Here is a 20,160-nt window from a genome sequence, read left to right on the forward strand (position 1 = left end):
CAACAGCCTATTTTTTGCACTGTTTAAAGATTTTTCATGGGGATGTTTCCTGTAGAGATTCTTTTCTCCAGCACATGACAAAGTTCAGCTGGCGGCTCGCTCAGGAAGGTTCACGTTGAAGGCAGAGCCTTGCAGAGAGAAAAAGCTTTGCTCAGAACTGGGCCATGGCAAGGGGATATGAGAGCTTTTCCAACAGTCACGTTGCAGAGCACACAGGTATTTGTGCAGGGAGGTTCACAGCACTGATGAGCATCCCTTTGGATCAATGGGAAACACTGCAGGAGGGCTGTGGAGCAGAATCAGCCTTTTTGTTATTAACTCAAACTCAGATCTAGTGGAAAGATGAGATCATATCAGCCAATATAATTTCCAGAATTGAACTGGACTGTCCCCCAGAGAAGAACAGCTCCAAACCACCCTGAAATGGACAATATTCACTGAGTGTTTTGAGATCTTTCACAAGGACCTAAAGAGATACAAACCCTCTAAGGACAGACAGCTGCACTGGGACACGTTTCACCCACCCCACAGGCTCTCTGCTCACCTTCACCAGACAGCTTAGGACTGCTGCCCACAGGTTGGAGCACTGGCTGAAAGGGCCAGAGGCTGGAAGGCTCCTTCACAAGTTTGGCATGAAAAGAACAGGAGAGAAACAGCTGCTGGTGCCAGCTCTGGTGGTCCACACTGTACCACTCCAAGCCACAGCCTCAGCTGGCCTTCCAGATGTTTGAACAGGCCAAGCTGAGCACACCTGCCAGGGCATCCAGTCTAGAAAGCTCCTCACCTCACCCAGGACACCATTAGATAAACTCAGCCTAAGGTCACCAAGTCAGAATAAAAACACGGATGCAGCTGTGATGACCACTCACATTTGCTCCAACCACTTCCCTTTCCTGCTGGAATTGGCTGATCATGCAGTTGATTCAAAATATTGCTCATTTACTGTTTCAACTGGCAAGAAACCAGCACATGCCCCTCTTTAGAGCTTGGCATGATGCTCAACTGCATACTGGAGTGATGGGAGAGACATTGACAAAGGGGAAACGGATGGATGAAAAACTTTCCAAAGCAGCCATTCATTTGGGTTGTGTAATTTGGGATCTCCCTGGATTTTCCAGGGATGAAATGCATGCATTCCATCCTTGCCCTTTTTCTAAGCTCCAGCTGCTCAGCACATCTGGAGCAAAAAAGGGCAGGAGTCATTTCTGCAAACTCTGAGCTGCTACTCCCAGTGACCCCAGGAGAATGAAAATCAGGTCTCAATTCTGCTATTGAGCCCATCCTGCCCTTTTTCCCTGGGAGGAAGCGAGCCTGGCTCTCCCAGCACAAGTGCAGGGAAGATTCTGCTGCAGCGTTTCGGTGTCGTGCGGGGGCTGCAGGCACTCACAAGCAGCTTGAGCAGGGCTGCATGCCAAGGCAAAGCAGCTGGCACTCCAACTCCAGAGGGAGCAAGGGATTCAAGCAGGAGGGTCGGAATCGTTTTACGCAAGTGATCTTGAATGGATTGGGGGGGAGGGAAGTTTCCAGCTCTGACAGCTCTGGCTCACAGGCTGGGAGCTCCAGGGGTCCCCTGATGTTGCTCCTGAAGAGATCATGGCTGTCTGCCTGCACCCAGCTCCACAGATTTTTCCACACAGCATTAGGAGAGCAGCAGATGCTGCTCAGATGCTCACAGAGCTGCCCAGCATGGTAGCAAACAGCTTTGCAGAGCTCTCACACACAGCACAAGGCCCTGCTTGTGCCCAAGCACACCAGCAGAACAGGGGGGGGGGAAGCTCCCTTACCTGTATCCTGCCGGAATTGTGTCAGGCTTGGAATGTCGATGACATAGGGAGCCAAGGCGGGATCCGCGTGTCCCAAAGGGATGCTGCTGACCAGCCCCGACCCTGAGCGCCGGCCCTTCTGCTGAGAGGCCTGGATAACCTGCTCAATGTAGCTGCAGACGTTGCCTCGGTAGGGCCTCCACCTGCCGAATTCATCCTGCCATTCCCACACCGCCACCGCCGCGGAGCCGCTGCCGTGCCCCGGGGCAGAAGCGGGCGGGCCCGCCGGCCCGGCTGAGCCGCCTCCCGCTCCCTGAGCTGCTGCCATGCTCCTCCCTGAGCTCCCGGCACAACGCGGCTCCAAGTGGCAGCTGAGCTGGCCTTACACCATTTTCTCCTGGGGACCTGCAGCAAGAAACAGAGAGCACAGGGAGCTGAGAATGATGTCCCAAATCACCCCACCCCACATCCACATCGTACAAGCCATCTGACAGGGAAACAAGCTCTGACCTTCACAGAGGATGTTCACTATGGATTTAGGAGACTCCAGAGAAGCAGACTGGCCTCAAAACCCTCTGGCTGAGAGTGAGTGAGGTACCACCACTCACTCCCTGCCAGTGCTGGCAACTTGTGCTAATTGAGGGCAAACACTGTTCAGGGAGGCTCTGTTTCCTATGGTTTGTGGCACCAAACACCACCTGAGTCACCAGAGATCTGTACCAAACCATCCCTGTGTCGGGCAGACCTGCAAGTCTTGGCATGAGCTCAGACAGACACTCAGTAGCCAGCAGTGTGCCAAGGCAAGCTGCCGTTCTGCCCCTTCCCCATGCTCAGCACTGCTCCTGGCAGCATCACACTGACCACCCCAATGCTGGCCAAACACTCATTCACAGAAATGACTGAGTTACACAAATGGTGCCCAAACTCTTCACACTGATCTGAGCTCCAGGGCTACACCATCAGCTCCATTCAGGCTTCTGACCTGCTTAGTTTTGGCCCAGGATCAGTCCTGTGACTCCTGTGCAGCATTACACACGCAAACAAAACCAGAAGACAACTCTTAATGCACAGTTTGCAAATCACGGTACAAACTCTTCTTTGGTTCAGCGTGATCCAGGAAAAACAGATGGGAAGGAGTACAAGAGAACCAGGAGGAACACAGGGCACAATCACTTGCCTGTTCTGAGGGCACTGATTTAGTAGGTCCTCAAGATCAAAGCACACCTATTTGCAGCTTCTCAGGCTGAAAACAAAGAACATCTTGAAACGAGGGACAATCAGCACTAGAGACTCAAGCCCTTAAGAGATGATTTGGAGAAGAATAGAGAAAGGGTAGGAGCCCAAAGACCAGACAAAGACACAAAGGAGAGTGAATAAATTCCAACAAGAAGAGATCACCACTCTCAGCCCCCAAGGGATGTAAAAAGAACAGATCCAAAGGCATCACATGATCACCGAGAAACACCAGAGGTCTGATATTTGACATTCCTTGTCTGTTGTGTCATTCCAAGGAATCCTGTCCAAACTATCTGCACACACATCTGTCCAAATGCTGGACAACCACTTGGAGATCCCCACGTTGGTGCTCGTGTGTAGGTGGATTTGGCTGTGAATGAGTGAAACTCATTTTGTTTTAAAATAAATTCGCCTTCTCCTTTCTGAGGCCTCGCGTCATTGATTGCTCGCTTAACTCCCAGCAGTCAGCAGGGAGCCGTGAGCTTCCTTCCCATCCAATGGAAAAGTTCAGGTCTCCCAAGAGGCAGAGCAGCAGTGGGTGGCTTCCACTGGAGGATGCCATCTGCACAGAGAATGATATCCCTGCCGGATGGGGGAAGAGCCCACGCTCCGTGGAGCGTCCCATCCATCATGCCCGTGTGGCTTGATAGCTTAAAAAAGACAGAGGAGAGTGAGCACAGAACAGACACACCCACACGTCTGCATGTAGAAGAGGAAGGCAACAGTTTCCCCAGGAATTCAGTGTAAATTAGTTTATGAGCTGCTCTGAGATTTTTATACAACACCCTCAGCTCAACTGGCCTTGGTGACAAACCAAGATCACCAAGATCCTACCCTGGTCCCTGCTATTAATTTTTTCCTTGGAATCCATTCCAAGGACAGTTATTTCACTGCTCAAAACAGCAACTTAAGACTTAAGGTATCAAATTCAACACCTGCCTCGGCCACTTCTTTTTATGGCAGGTTTCACACCAACATTTTTCCAGCTCAATGACCACCAGCATCGTCCATGCTCAACTCAGAGCAAAAGCCAGGCTGTGGCATTTTCTGTCCCACCCTCTTGCCCGAGGTGCTCTGAACCCCAAACACACAACCAACGCCGTTTTTCCCCCCAAAGTTGTTACCAAGCATTCATCAGCAGCCCCGAGCAGAGCAGAGAGGAGGGAGGCTGTGAGGAGGCAGTCAGCGGTTCCTTTTCCTTCCTTTCTGAAACAGCAGCAGGAAAAGCAAACAAGCAGAACACCGCAGCAGAAAAGCCACCTCACACTCAGGGGTAACAGCTGGGTGACAGCAGCCTGTCCCTCAGCCCCGGGTGGCAGCGATGCTGTGGATCCTGGAGCACACGTGGAGGTGCCCGGGCCGGCCGCACGCGAGCGTCGCGTGCTCCAGCAGCCACTTCCCCGTCAGAGTGGGAAAATATTTCCTGTGCTGGGACTGCTGCTCCAAAGGAGGAGCAAGGGGAGCATTTCAGCCTCCTGCCAGTTCTTGCTGAAAGCTCTTGGAGCCAGCAGCTGTTTGCATGGATTGGGAAGTGAGGAATGCGGGAGAGCATCAGTAAGCCAGAATTACACAAGTCCTGGAGTGATGGCAAATAACAAAGAAAAGGCCTAAAGTTGCAGTTCCTGATTTCTCTTTGAGAGTTCAGCAGCACACAAATAGTAAAAGTTGAGAAATTCAATACTGGAGCTGCTTGCACTGTGCTCAGCATTACACCACAGCAGAAAGGGTTTGGGGAAGAGTGGGATGTGGTTTGGGATGTGTTACACATCCCAGCTCACATCTTTACTCAAATCCCATGGACTGGAACACTTCAAGTTTTAAAAATACCTTGCAAAGCTGAAATTCACATCAACCCTAAAAGCTCTTATTCACCAAACAGTCGTGGCTCCAGTCACAAAATCCTCTGGGCCACCCTTCCTCCAGTGAAAACAAAACCTTGGCTAATTCAAGTGCAGACTTAAATATTCCAGCCAGATGCCCTTCACTTTGAAGGTATTTGGTAACACTGGCTCAGAGTCTGAGTATGGATTTGTTTGGTTGGAACTTTATGCCCAGCACAAAGTCTGAAACATTTGTCCACATGGCTTTAATTGAGGACTTGGACAGGAAAAAAACTGAGTGCATTTCAGATGTGTTTTCCAGCAGCTTCACTCCCTGCTCCTCAAACTCCAGCAAATGGTGGTGAGAAAGCTGGAGAATAGAAATTGAAACCTTTGAAAGCTGTGTTTAATTCTCTGTTCTACTTCCAGAAAGCAGAATTTTCTTTTGCTTTAAATGCAGGATCTTAAAATTCATGGGTCTGAGATGATTTCTAAAAATGCCAACTCCTTTTGTTAAGTTTCTGAACTTGAATTGCCAGCGCTGATAAAAGTTATCACGAAATGCAAGCTTGTACCTGGAAAAGAAAAAGAGCCTTGGGAGCTCTTGAGCTGGGCTGAATTAAAAATAAAACCCACCAGATTGGTAAAATAAGAGACTTTTCAGCAGGTTGTTCAGAAAAGAAAGTGCCCAGGAGGGATCGTAAAGCATCACGACACCACTTTGAGAAACAGGACTGGGAAGGCACCAAAGATCCCATGGGAAAAGATTACACAGGGATTAGGGGAGCACATAAAGCACAGGGAGCCCACAGGGCTGCAGTAAGACGTGACCCTGTGCAGGGGGCACGACTGGAGCAGCATTACAGGTGCCCTGTGCCCTCCTCCGACCCCAAACCAGGGCCCCATACCAGCTGAGCTGCACTTCTGGGCACAGCAAAACCCGATGCAACAGGGCTGGAAGCTGTTGCCAGGTAATTCACACCCAAACGCACCTTTCCTTATACAAGCACCCAGCACCGATTAGCACCAACCAAAGAGAAAGAGCAGAGCTCGGCAGCAGGGAAGGGTCACAGTCATAACTCCAAGCACGCAGATCCATCCCAGTCCTGCCCTCTCCCAGCCTCTGCTGATCCTCACGGCACAAGGTGGCTGGCTTGACAGCCAAAACAACAGAAGAAACAACCCGGCTGCTCCAAATCTGGACTGCTTCCATTCAAAACAAGCTTTTAAGCAAGTTCCCCTCGGAGGGGGAAAATAGAGGCGGAACAAAGCGTTTGCCTGACAGTTAAAGCGAGGGCTGGTTTCGGGCACGGGTGAATTGAGAAACTGAGGCAGCGAGAGGAGGGCAGCTACACCCAGACACAAATCCCACCTGGACACGGGATCTCACCACACTTTGCGTCCAGCCCGACCGCTCCTGGGTCCTTCTGGGCAGCCAGGCAGTTTATTATTTGCGGGGAGATCACTGATTTGTGCGGTGAGAACCTGGCACCATCCGGAGGGCTCCTCCAGCTCCCCAACGCCTTCGGGTCGTGGCAGGAGCTCCTGGAGCTCCGGTACGGCCAAGCCGGGTCCTGCCTGAGGAGCCCGTGGGGGCCACCCGCCCCTCAGGGAGCTCCCCCGGCCCTGGGCAGCACCGCCACCACCGCAGCCGCCTGCTGGCTCCCACCGCCCCCCGGTACCACGGACACCCCCGGGTGCCGTGAGGTGTCCGGACGACACCGACCGCTCCGGAAGCTGTGGCGGGGCGGGGGCCTGGTGCGAGGGGAACGGCGCCTGTGCCCGCGGGCTCACGGGACCCCAGGCAGGCCGGGCCCGGAGCGGCCGCAACGGCCCCGGCGGTGCCTCGCGAACGGCCCGGGCTGCGCGGCACAGGGAACGGGGTGCCGGGGGTGCCCGCCCGCGGGTGCCCGCCCCGCGAAGCGCAGCCCAGCCCAACCCAGCCCAGCTCCCCGTCCCGGCGCCGCTGTCCCCGCTGTCCCCCGGTCCCGTCACCCCTCAGCCGCGCCCCCGGCCCCTCACCCCGAGCAGGGCCCGGCGCTGCCGCTCCCGGCCCGCGGTCACGGAACCTCCGCGCGTGCGCACGCGAGACCGCCGGGGAACCAGCTGAGGGGGCGGGGCCCAAGGGGCGGGGCCAGATGGGGAGGGAGGGACGTGATTGGTGGAGGCGTGAGGGAGAGGAACGGCGAGCGTGAGGCTGGGAATGAGTGTGATAATGAATATGGTAATGAGCGTGATAATGAATGTGAGTGTGCGGGACCGAGTGTGGTAATGAGTGTGATAATGAATATGGTAATGAGCGTGATAATGAGTGTGAGTGTGCGGGACCGAGTGTGGTAATGAGTGTGATAATGAATATGGTAATGAGCGTGATAACGAATATGGTAATGAGTATGGTAATTAGTGTGATAATGAATGTGAGTGTGCGGGACTGAGTATGATAATGAGTATGGTAATGAGTGTGAGGGACCAAGTGTGATAATGAGTGTGAGGGACTGAGAGTGGTAATGAGTGTGGTTATGAATGTGATAATAAGTGTGATAATGAATATGGTAATAAGTGTAATAATGAGTGTGAGAGACCGAGGGTGGTAATGAGTGTGTGACAGCGATAATGAGCGTGTATGATAACTGTGTGATACTGCAAGTGACAATGTGTGACAGTGAGTGTGTGACAATGAGTGTGTGTTAGTGACTGTGTGTGTGATGGTGTATAATAGTGAGTGTGATATTGGGCGTGATAGTGTATGATAATGAGTGTGTGAATGATTGTGTGCCACAGTGAGTGCGAATAGATGAGGAAAAGTGATTGTGTAAATGACAGTGACAGTGTGCGTGAGAGAGAGACAACTGGTGGTATGTGGGACAGTGGGGGTGTGAGTGTGACAGTGTCTGTGATGGTGTGGGGGTGTGAGTGTGTGTGACTGTGCACGAGTGTGGTATTGTCCATGTCAGTGTGGTATTGTCCATGTCAGTGTGATACCATCCGTGTGAGTGTGAGCGTGGGTAGCACTGGGGGGTGTGATGCTCTGTGTGTGCAGGGGATTCTGAGTGTGAGTGTGCCCGTGTGTGTGATGGACTGGGTCTGTGTGTGATGGTGTATGTATGTGATGGGTTCTGTGTGTGTGTGTGTGTGTGTGTGTTGCACACCACCAGTGCAGCCTCTCCTGCAGTTTAACACCTCTGGATGCTGGCTGTGAGAGCTCCTGTGGGAATGTGGCTGTGACCCTGCTCACCACCCGGAGGGTTTAGATCACATCCCAGTAACGCCCCAGCAAAGCCCTGGAGATGCCTGTTCCTTGTTTGGGGTGAGGACGGTGGAACACAACCCTATGTGCCACGGGTCCCTCCAAGGACACAGCGCTGCTCCCTCCCAGCTGCTGCTGCTCCCTCCCCACCCTTGCAAGATGTGTGCATTTATTTGGGAATTCCTTTGATCCTGAAGCATCTTGGAGGGTGCTGCATCACTTCTGCATGCTCTCCTAGAGGCAGGTCAGACCCCACCTGGGTTTTCCCCTTTCCTGGGACCCCCACCAAGACCTCAGCAGCAGTGATTAAAGAACCCCAGAACAGAGAATCATTTAGGTTGAAAAAGACCCTTAAGATCACCATAATTCCTTCTGAACCAGGAAGTGTTCACCAGTCCTTATCAAATGCTTGAAACCTCCCTGGACTTTACACCCAGCAGCACTGATTCATCCATGCCATGATACACCTGCCCCAGAAGGTTTATAAAATAAAGGAAATTATGTTTGGAGTCAGTAGTCACAAAAAAACCCAAAAAACAAAAAACCACAAAAACAACAAACAAACCACAAAACCACATAGAAGCACTTCATACTGTAGGAATGGAGGGATATTATAAAACTCTTCTTCCAGGGTTAAACATGCGAGACTCATCTTTACAGAGCCTGAATAAAGTTGTTTTTCATCCCAAAATGTGCAGTGCCAAGCACATAGCCACGACAGCTCCAGTGAAAACCTCTGGAGCTGCCTCCCCCCACAGCTCAGCCTCGTATGCAAATGCCCATGGATTTCTCTGCTCCAGGATGGATGAGGCTGTCACATTCTCGAGTTCAAAATACTCACAAAGTACTAATAATTGCCAGAAGTGATTGATAGCCTGCTTGTAATGTGTCTGCTTAAGCAATAAGCTTCACATTTACAGCTCAGGTGCTTGGGATTCCTGTCTCCCGTGGCTGTAATTAGAAATTGGAGAGCAATCCAGAGGGTTTTTTTCCCCCTGAAAAAACAGATAGGAATGCTTTTCCAGAAAAATAGATAGGAATGCTTCATAAAGCTGTGCTGGGAGCAGACTGTGTGATCCATGTGGTTGCACGGGTGGACAGGTTTTAAACATCCTGTGATCCTAAATAGGAAAAGGTTTCAGGGAGATTTGAGGATGGTGAAGAAGGGTTGCTATTGAGTCTTGCAAACCTTCCTGGCAAGGCTGGGAGATAAAAGGATGCTCCCAGTGAGGAGTCCTGGCTGGTGAGAGAGGATGGGCGAGGTTCAGGGTGATGCTCTGGGGCTGAATGTGCTGCTGATAAGGGCTGCAGGGTGGGGCAGAGCTGAGGTGAATTGGGTGCAGCTCCTGGCTGAGGGAAGGGCTGTACGGTGGGGATAAAGCAGCCAGATGGTGGCTGAGCTGCGGGAAGAGTCTTAAATTGCACTGGATTTATTTATTTTTTTATTTTTGAGCAGGGATTCATGATCTGATTTTGCATCAGGGTCCCTGGAGGGTTTTGCCGGGCACAGAGAGTGGCTGAGGTGCCTCACCTCAGCAGCACAAGTGCACGGCTGGTGCTCAGTCTCCCTTTCCTCACACCTCTCCATCACTTATCCTGCATTCCATGATAATCCAACACCCTGAAAGGGATTAACAGAGCCATGGGCAACATGAATGAGGGTTCTGGTGACCAGCTGAGCCTGTCAGACACCACTGCACAACCTCCTCCAACTATGTGAGGGTGGCTGGAAAGATCCTCGATGATCCCTGAGTCTAAAGGGTGAACCTCAGTGTCCTGCTGTCCCTAAGGACCCTGTTTTCACAGGGATGCAGACCTCACAATCCTCTCTGCCTGCAAAAATATTTTATATTTTACATGATTTTTACCTTAATGATGTCCAGATTTTAACATAGTCACTTATGTTTTGGGTTTTTTTTTTTTTTTTGGGGGGGGGGGGGTTGGTCTTTTTTTTGTTTGTTTGGGTTTTTTTTTCCAGCTGGACCCCTTTCTCCCCGTGCTGTTCTTTCCCATGCCCTTCTCTGCATGCTGCCCAAATCAGCATGCAAAGCACTGAGTCCTCCAACAAGGCATCACCTCCTGTCTGATCCATCCACACACTGGGATCACCAGCCAAATATTTGCCTTCCCCCTGCTCCTTTCCTTGCAGTGCTGCTGGAAGGCTGGTGAATTAATTTCTCCTTGGCTGCTCCCTCTCACAGGGTTTTGGCTCAAGGTCCTACACTAATGTCTACAAACCCTGATGCTCGAGGCTCTGTTAAATTGCCAGGCTTAGCCTGGTGCTCCAGGGAATAGCCTGGCCACTTAGGAAACTGCCTGTCCAAGCCCTGCTGGGATTGCTGCAGCACTTTCAATTCACAGCCCACTCGATTTCAGATTAATTTCCCTGAGCAGACAAACCCAAAGTGACAGGAATTAGGAAGAAATTCCTCTGCAGGCAAAGGATAATAGGTGAAAATTTCGTTTCATTTTCCTCTGCAGCAGCTGCTGCTGGTTCCTGCCAGGGGCCAGTGAGACAAAGCAGGGACGGATCTGGTGTGGGCCAGATCCTCCTCCTGCTGGGTGACTTTGCTGTCCAGGCCCTGGGATTTACCTGCTCAGAGGGACATGTTCCTCATCCCTGCTGGTACTGGGAGATGCCCCATGAGCTCAGCTCTCTGTGTTCCACTGCCTGCTTCCTCTGGGGAAATCACAGAATCTTGAACAGTTTATGTTGGAAGGGACCACCCAGATTGTTCCAGCCCCCTGCTATGGGCAGGGACACCTTCCACCATCCCAGGCTGCTCCAGGCCCCCACCCCAACCTGACCTTGAACACCTCCAGCATCCACATCTTCTCTGGGCAATCTGTGCCAGGGCCTCACCACCCTCATCATAAAACATTCTTTCCTTATGCCAACCCTAAATTTACCACTCTCAGTTGGAACCCCAGCCCCTTCTGCCATCAATCTGACCCCAATCAAAAGGCTCTCTCCATCCCTGTCTCTGCTAAATCCAGCTGGGAAACTCTGGAGCCGAGTCTCTGGGCTGTGTTCCTGTCTCACCTGCTCTGGCCACACTCACCTCGCCATTAACGCTGATTAGGGGCAGAACTCATCCCGTTCTGCCTTCTGCCTGCTTTTCCCTGTGGAGATTTCCTCTCCTTTCCCGAATCCCAGCCTCTCCCTGCAGCTGCGTGCCACCTAGTGCACACTGAGCCGCGCAGCAGCCGCCGGGGCCGGGCATCCATCCCTCCCGAGCTTTCCTGGAGCTAAACTGAGACAAACTCTAAGGAATTTAGAGATTTTAGAGGAGCTAAGATTTTAGTTAGAGATAAGCTTTATTGGAGTTAATTAAAATAAATGGGTAGGCCCTGATGAAGTTAAGAGTTAGTGGTTAACCAATAACTGATTGCTTGTCAGCACAATGTTTGGTTAGCTGGGTTTATAATGAAGAATATAGAAACTCATAAATAGCTTTTAGGAACATAAGACAATTGTAGGCATCCTCTGTTCTGAAACCAATTGAAGACAGGAATGGGAGTTCTACCAAGGGTTCATTTGTCATATTCGCATTGAAAAGGAAGAAAGGTCAGAATGAGGAAGACTTCATTTACTTCCTCATTTTGGGATCCCTCCCCATGAAAGGGACCACTGACCTATTTTGAGGAACAAACTACACATGCTTAGTAGCTTTTGAACTAATTACCATAGGAAGCAGGGAATGGGATGCACCAAAGTTATGAATATGTATTTTGGGTATTCAGTACTTGTATAGATAAAAGGACTCTGTAATCACCTGTAAATTGGGGGGTGTATTTGGGAATTATCCCACAATAAACGTACAGTTTCTAACTTTAAACTGTTAGAGAGTTTTTGGATATTGGTACTAGATCAATATCCATTTTGGGAATGGGATGTACCAAAGTTATGAAAATGTATTTGCATTCTGGGTATTCAATACTTGCATAGATAAAAGGACTCTGTAATCACCTGTAAATTGGGGGGTGTATTTGGGAGCTATCCCACAATAAACATCCACTTTCTAACTCTAAACTGTTAGAGAGTTTTTGTCCCTCACAGTTGGATATCGGTACTAGATCAATACCCAAATTTTTTAATAAATCAAAATGAGCCTTTCCAGGTCCCTTCCAACCCGAGCTGTTCCATGCAGCATCAGCCTCGGGCACAGCTTTTCCATCCCCTCGCAGGTTCCTGCACTGGCAGGCAGCGAGGGACCCCCACCTGTCTTGTCAGCCTGGCTGTCCCCACACAGGTCATCACTTCCCAGTCACCCACTTTGGCACGGACCGGGCTCTCTGGGGTGAAGCTAAAAGCACTAAGGTTGCAGCAGTCCCATCTCACAGCAGCCATGCTGCAGCAGGAATGGGATGCATGAATTCCCCAGGGAAGCCAGCAGGTGCTGGTGCCAGTGGACAAGTCACAAAAATAAAGACACCTATATAAATATATGAATATAGATATAACACATGTGAAAAATGCCAATCACTTTTTTTGAAAATTTTAAAAGTTTAATAGTAATAAAATGGTTATAAAAATAGCAATATAATTAAAGTAATAATAATTTGGACAATTTGGATTAGGACAATATGAGACAATAAAAACAAAGAGTTATGGACGTCCGGGTACCTTTTTCTGGGCAGCATAAGCCCGTAAAAGGACACCGGTTAACAGAGGATTAATCCTTAAAAGCAATAGCCTGTTGCATATTCATACATCTCATTCATGATGCATAAATTCCATTCAGACACAGGATTCTGCCTGGTCAGTGTCACCTTCTTCCTCTTAATCTTAATGGCATCTACAGGGCCGAGCAAGGCAGGAAGAAGTTCGTTTCTTCTGATAAGTGAGCAATAAATTCTTTTTCTCTGACAGATTTAGGTGTCCTGTGGCTGCTATCTCGCTGTGAGTCCTTTCTTTAAAAAAAGTATCTTATATAGCATAGTTTCTATTTTAACATTATGTTATAACCTAAAGCTGTATTTAACACACTACTTAAGAAAATTAGTACAGCAAAACTTTCTAACATAACACATATAATATTCATTTTAATATTTGCAAAAAGGCAATCATAAAATGTGTATTTTCACAGATATATATAGCTATAGGATACACATATATATAGGATGCTGCTGCCAGGTGATGTAGGGGGATAGAATATAAGAAAAATAGTGTAGAAAGTAATCTTACCCCTAAGGAGTTGCAGCGATCAAAGATTAGGAGCAGGCCTGACTTGAACAGGCCACAGCTGTGACCAATGAGAAGAAGATGCTATAAAAGAGTGGGGTGGCTGGTTGGGAAGGGAACTGGAGTCATTTGGCTGCTTTGTGAAGAATAAAGAGTCAGTGCTGGGAGGAGCTGCCCATGGGAAACACCGAGAAGGTGTGAAACTTCTGTGATAAGGAGACAACAGCATGGAACCCCTGCAGTAAGATAACACCAAGGTGAGGTTTCACCCTCAGAAGTGAAAAGGGAGTTCCAGACACACCCTAAAGCTCATGGTCCCCATCGAGTGCCTTTGGTAGCAGAGGGGACCCAACTCCCTCTTTCCCTCCCCGATGCGATCCGTTCCTGCCCTCCCCAGCTCTGGATGGAGGCTGAGCCCAGGGCATGGATCTGCTGCCCTCCGCAGAGCAGAGCCTCCTGTCAGCACCGTGTCCTTGGGCTGCTCCTTCCCACCTGCCCCAGGTGCTTTCTGCAGGAAGCAGAACAGATTAGGGAGGAACAAAGGTGATTTTGTCCGGGGAGGGGATGGGTACCTCTCCCTGAGCTCCAGCTTGCTGCAGCCCAGAGCGATGCTGAGCCTCTCCGGGGGCTTCTGCTGCTCTTTCCTCAGCCCTGCCCTTCCTTCAGTGCTTATAAACTGCCAGAAAATACCTTAAAATTAGCTCGTGGCTCCCAAATAGCACAGGGGTGTGCTGGGAGCACAGCTCCAGCTGCAGCGAGGCGGGGCTTGATGTCAGGACAGAGAACCAAAATGGTCTTTTTACAGAAAGATTTACATCTTTCCCTTCTTCAAAGGACACAGGCTGGTTTGGGACTGAGAGCTGCCAGGACCCCACATTGCAGGGTCCCATCCCTGGCTGTACCTGCAGGAGAAGCAGAGGAAGGAGGGGAGGCTCCATCCTGCTGTAAATGCAGCATTTTTTGTGCCTGTGCTCCCAAAAGTGAAAGCAGGAGCCCCCTAAATACCCTGTGATTTAGCTCAGCAATCAGCAAGGGAATCCTGTCACTCTTTATGAACCAGCTAATGGCTTGAAACAGCAGCTCGTGTTCTTAGCCCTGTGTTTGCCTCCTGGCAGCAAGAAGATGCCTTTTGTTTCAGCTTACAGTTTTTTCATATGGCACCAGGCCCTTCTTTACATCCTAAATGCATTCCTGGCCATGGTATAGCCTGGACAAATTAATTTCTCTTTCCTCTCTGTATTTTCCCAACTAATTGAAAAGTGAAAATATTTTGGAGTTTTGGTGGGGTTTTTTTGTTGTTTTTTTTTTGTTTGTTTGTTTGTTTTTTTCTGGAGGCCTTGCATTTTCTGCAGCTTCCTGAGCCACTTGTTTTCCCCAGTTTCTACCCATGGCCAAGCTGCTGCCAGAAGAGAGCTCTGCTGGAGATGCCACCTCTGCCACAGGAAGCTGCTTGTGGCACGTGGCAGCTGCTGAGTGGGTGTGGGCATGGCCCTGAGTCCTCCAGAAGCTTCTCTCCCATGAGCATCTCTGGAGTGTCCCTGTCTGACCAGGCAGCAGGACCATCAGGAAAAGCACAAAAAGAGCTGCCTTTTTTTTTTTTTTTTTTTTTTTTTTTCCTGGCACACAAGAGAACAGCCTTGCTGTCCTGTGGAATTTCATAATTAGCCTTTCTTATGTTGTGGCTGCTCCTTGAATAAGGCTGGCTGTGTTTTCTTTTCCTCAGAGCAGTGTAATCCCCCAGCCTGATACTGCCAAGCCACTCAAGGCACACACAGGGACATGGAAAAAGGCTGAGATGCTGCCCCAATGCCCAGAGAAATCCTGGATGGGGTGGAGAGCATCTCATCCCTGCATGTCCACGTTTTGCTCCTGGTCTGCAAAACCTGCCTGGGGATTGATGCTAGAGCTGGTGATTGCCAGGAGTGTGGGGGGTTTGTCAAAGTTTAGGCAAAACAGACTTAAAAGGCACCTTTGAAACTTGTGCTCATGATCTGGTTAATTAGAACTTTGCTGCTACTGGGAAATAAAAGTGCCTAATTGCTAATTACTGAATCCCTGCAAGAAAGGAACAGCAGAAGCAGTTGGGGACAGTTGCAGCCAGAGCTGGCTTTGTGCAGAGTTAAAATACAAAACCCAGACTTTTTAGGGCATTTAGGTGTCTGGGCTTTGCAGAGGAGCAAGTGAAAAATCCAGCAGAAAGAGCCACAAGGCAAATTCTGCCTCCTGTGAGAACGAGGGCGGGAATCCTGTGGCTCATAAAATCAACTTGTTTAAAGGCAAATGCACACCAGGCTCCTAAAATTGCTGGGGAACTTAAAAATTCATAAGGCTGGGAAACCCAGTATGTTTGGAGGTTCCTTTTCTGTGGCTTTCAAGGCTACTGAGATCCAAGAGTCTCACATTATCTGGCTTTTACTTGCAATGATAGTTAAAATGGTTTAAAGGCTGTAACAGTTAAAAATTCTTAAATATACACAATTATTTTTAAAATGAAAAATAAATTAAAAAAATTAAAATAATATAACATTTAAAATTATTTTAAATTTTATATTATTTAAAATTATTTTTAAAATTTAAAATAATATTAAATTTTTAAAAAATGAAAAATAAAATAAAAATAAAAAAGTTTTAAAATAATAAAAAATAAATTATTTTAAATTTATATTAAAATTATTTTAAAATTTAGAATATTAAATCTAAAAAATTAAAATGAAATAAAAAATGAAATAAAATTAAATAAGAAATTAAATAATCTCTTTAAAATAAAGAGATGCCATGGTCAAGAGCAGAAGAAGACAACATGAATGTGTGGAGAAGAAGGTGGTGGAGGTGGATGGGGAAGGTTTCCAGCCACAGGACATCCCTCACCACAGCCTGAGAGCACCGGGATAGGTCAGGTCCCTCTAATGTCCTCAGCAGAGATGCCTTGGATGGTCAGACAGGAAAAATCCTGTGAAAAGGGACCTCTAAAGGTAATTTCTTGCCTAGGAACAGGCAGGGAAGACCATGGTTTGGCCAAGGAACTGGTGTCCAAGGCCCTTAGGCAGGGAAGGGGTCAGAACCATCCCCTCCTGCTGCACCCCAGCGCTGGCTCAGGCTCAGAAGGATTCCCAGCCAGGTGGTTATTGCTGACTTCCTCTCCAGCTGGGCACTCACACAGCCCAGGAGGGAGCTGGGAAGGAGCTGAAAAGCCCAAATCCTCTGAAAAAGCTTCTTCCTTCCCCTTGAGGCTCTGCCAGCACCCAATTTAAGGATGTGTCCCTGCCTGCCTCCCTGAAACCCGAGCCATTCCCTCCCTGCCATGTCTCCTTAGCGCTCTTCCCTCTCTTCTCTTTCTGCTTCTTCTTCCTCCTCTTCTCCCTTCTCCCTCTCTTTCTGCTTTGCTTTGGGGATGATCTGTCCCAGGATGGGTTGCAGGGCTGCCATCCTGCTGTAACCCAGCAGCAGCAGCCCCAAAACTGCCAAGGGATGACAGGCTGGAGCTGTTCCGTTGATGGATGAGATCCATTTTCTTCCCCCTTTTTAATTTTTTTTAAATTTACTAAGCAAGATCTCACCTAAAGAAAAAAAAAATCCTGCCTTATCCCCATCCCATCTTATCAGGAATATTAATTTCAATTGTTATTTCTGAAGATTTTATAACTAACTAGCCAGCTCCTTTGTTTATTTCAAAAGAGGACGGATATTTCTGGGATTTGATACACCCATCTTTATACTGGAGAGAAAATACCAAACAGGTATGTGGATTTATGATGCTTTTTTTTTTTTTAGGTCAGGGTGGTAATTACAAATAATGATCTGGCAGGGTGGTGGCAGCTGAAAAACTGTGATTTCTCCTGCAGTTGTTTGAATAATCAAGAAATGGAAGAAGTGAAAAACAGAACTGGGGTTTACTCCAGCTGTGGCCAAGGGGACCAAAAGGGATGAAAGGACCGGTGGGGTCCTGTGTCCAGATGGGAGGAGGGGGCAAAGGGCTGGCTGGGCACAGTGTGTTTGCTGTGCTGTGTTATTTGGGGTGAAAGCAGAGATTTTCTGTCCCCACATTAAAGCCCTGCTCCTCCCCTGTGGGTTTTGTTCCATCCCTGGTGGTCACTGCTTGTGCAGCATGGGGGTGGTGGAGGATTTGCTGCTTTTCCAGCAGGTTCATGGTGAGGGGTGGCTTCACAGGACACCTGACAGCCTGAAAACCTTGGTGTGAAAGGACTTCTATAACCCCACATTGAGCAACTCCTTAAATCATAGAATCATCACAAAATCATAGAATCATGACAAAATCATAGAGTGGTTTGGCTTGGAAGGGACCTTAGAGTTCATCCCATTCCACGCCCTGCAGGGCACCTTCCACTATCCCAGGTTTCTCCAAACCCCATCCAACCAGGCCTTGGACACTTCCAGGGATGGGGCAGCCACAGCTTCTCTGAGTGATGTTAAAGAAAGGGATGCTGGGTTTTGCTACAGTGCCATACAGACTAATTAAGGCTTAAAATCAGATTTTAATCTGTGGGGATTCTGCAAGAGCCCCAGCACCCCTGGTTTAAGGAAGGGGCTTCAGTTCTCAGCTGAATCTTGAGCGCTGGGGGTGCGGATTGAGAAGCAGTTGGAAAAGCACAGGCGGAGGAGCAAAGCTGGGGTTTCCCTCTCGGGGGTCAGCCGTGGCACAGCACGGCAGTGGTTAATGCTCGCTGCCACCCTGCGAGGGAGCAGGAACGCGCTGGCTGCGGCACAAGAGTGGCCAGTGATGACAAGGTCCCTGCGGGCAGGACCGGGACGCGCTGCCGGGCTTCGGCCGGGCCGGGGCCATCTGTCAGCCCTGCCCCGCCGCAGAGAGGGGAGCGCCCGAGGCACAAAAGGCGACATTATTCGGTGCTTCAGGAGGGATGAATGGAGTATTGAAAGCCACCACCTCAGCGAGTGGATTGGTTTTCAGCCCCCATCACTGAGCTGTCTGTCTCCTCCAGAGGCTTGGGCAGCAGGAGCCGGGCAGAGATCAGGGAGATGGAACCGGGCTGTGTCCCACCCACTCGGGCTCCCTCCTGCGCCTCCATCACCTCTTGCTGGTGCACAGAAAATCCTTTGGTTCACCATCATCTCTCCCTAGTGAAGGCAATGAGGTCCAAGCCTTGGTCTGGATGCTCTGGAGCCCCCCAGTGTGGTGGTGTTCACAGGGGTCCCAGGACAAGGGAAGAGATGAGAATCTTGAACTCCATGTTTCAGAAGGCTGATTGATTATGATATATATTATATTAAAAGAAAATTATATATTAAAACTATGTAGTGAAGGCAACGAGGTCCAAGCCTTGGTCTGGATGCTCTGGAGCCCCCCAGTGTGGTGGTGTTCACAGGGATGAGGGGAGAGATGAGAATCTTGACTCCCTGTTTCAGAAAGCTGATTTATTATTTTATGATATAAATTCTATTAAAAGAAAATTATATGTTAAAACTATACTAAAAGAATAGAGAAAGGATTTCATCAGAAGGCTTGAAAGGAAAGAAAGGAATGATAATAAAATCTTGTGACTGCTCACAGCCTTGACACAGGTGGCTGTCATTGGTCATCAATAAAAACAATTTCACATGCTGGGTAAACAATTCTCCAAAGCAGCAAAGCATGGAGAAGCTGAAGCTTCTCAGGAGGAAAGATCCTAATGAAAGGATTTTTCATAAAATATGTCTGTGACACCCCATCCCACGGTCTGGAGAGACCTTGGCTGGGTAGACACCAGCACATGGTCCCACCTTGGAGCTCTTCTCATGCCAGGCCTCCACATGGGACAACCAGGAGCAGCAGGAGGCTGGATGAGTGGTTTCCGTGGGAAGGAGGGGTTAGTCACTGTTTTCAATGTGGATTTCAACGACCTTTCCTGAGTTTCTGACCACCAGCAGATGCCTGAAGTGGCAGCAGTTGTTGTGCATCCCTCCAGGAGCTGGTGTGCCCTGTGTGGGCTGCAGGGATTAATTTTAGGGCTTGGCTGAGCTATATTGTAAATCAAAGGGGACTCTGATGAGGGGAGAGAGAATGATGCATCTGATTCCGTGGATATCAGAAGGCTAATTACTTTATTATGTTATACTATATATATTTAATCTAAACTGAATCTGCCAAGCACTCACTCTGCACACAACTGCTCATGACTGTCAGCCAAAAGTCCTGATACACACACACACACACACACCTGGCCCTGATAGGCCAAGGAAGCAAAACACCATGACTGTGGGTAAACAATCTCCACGTTGCATTCTACTTCGGCACAACACAGGCACAGCAAGTGATAAGAATTATGTTTTCCCTTTCTCTGAGGTTCAGAGAAAGTGAATCTCAGAAATCCTTGAAGAATTGTGCCTTGCTTTTCTCTGTGAAGGGAAAAGTGGCATCAGAGCTGAGCCTGAGAGCCTGGCTTTGGAGCCGGCGGGTGGGAGCATCCTCACGGTGTGGCAGGAGCATCCTCACGGTGGCGGGAGCGTCCTCACGATGGCACTGCTCCCCCAGCCACGCTGCCGCCAGCCCGGCCACTGGGACCGAGGGATGCGGGTCTGGGATCCCAGAGGAATCCCGGACCAGCACCCATCCCCTTCCCAGAGAGCCTGCGAGTGAGACAGAGCTGGCAATCCACCCCTTGGCAGCGAGGGGGAAATAGAATCTTAAGATACTGAATCTCTTCCTCATTTTCTGCTGACGTTCCCTGTTGTTGAGTTTTATCTCACAGGTGGGGTACGGCCCTTCAGCTTCATCTTGCCACTCAAAAAAATTGCTTGTTCTCAATTAATCCAGATTTTCGTGTGTCTTCTGGTCACTGCTCCTGGAAATACTGAGGAGGGGCAGGTCCTGCATGGCCCTTGGTGACCACAGGCTCTCCTGGCCACCACCACTAACACTGCTGTCTGCATGTTTCAGGGAGGTGTCCTCTGGAA

General features: G+C 49.2%; 1 protein-coding gene across 2 annotated transcripts in view; it reads right to left on the minus strand.

The window, feature by feature from the left end:
• The window catches only part of DTX2 (deltex E3 ubiquitin ligase 2), a 35,196-nt gene extending 28,280 nt beyond the window's left edge, over positions 1–6,916 (minus strand). For both annotated transcript variants that reach the window (XM_036395214.2, XM_036395213.1), the window contains exons 1-2: positions 6,842–6,916; positions 1,785–2,168 (exon numbers count right to left, since the gene is read on the minus strand). In XM_036395214.2, the coding sequence (XP_036251107.1) occupies positions 1,785–2,091 (307 nt within the window). In that variant the 5' untranslated portion in view covers positions 2,092–2,168; positions 6,842–6,916. The remainder of the gene's footprint in view (positions 1–1,784; positions 2,169–6,841) is intronic.
• Between the last annotated feature and the right edge of the window lie 13,244 nt (positions 6,917–20,160).

The sequence above is a fragment of the Molothrus ater genome, chromosome 21, assembly GCF_012460135.2.
Source record: "Molothrus ater isolate BHLD 08-10-18 breed brown headed cowbird chromosome 21, BPBGC_Mater_1.1, whole genome shotgun sequence".
Lineage (NCBI taxonomy): Eukaryota > Metazoa > Chordata > Aves > Passeriformes > Icteridae > Molothrus > Molothrus ater.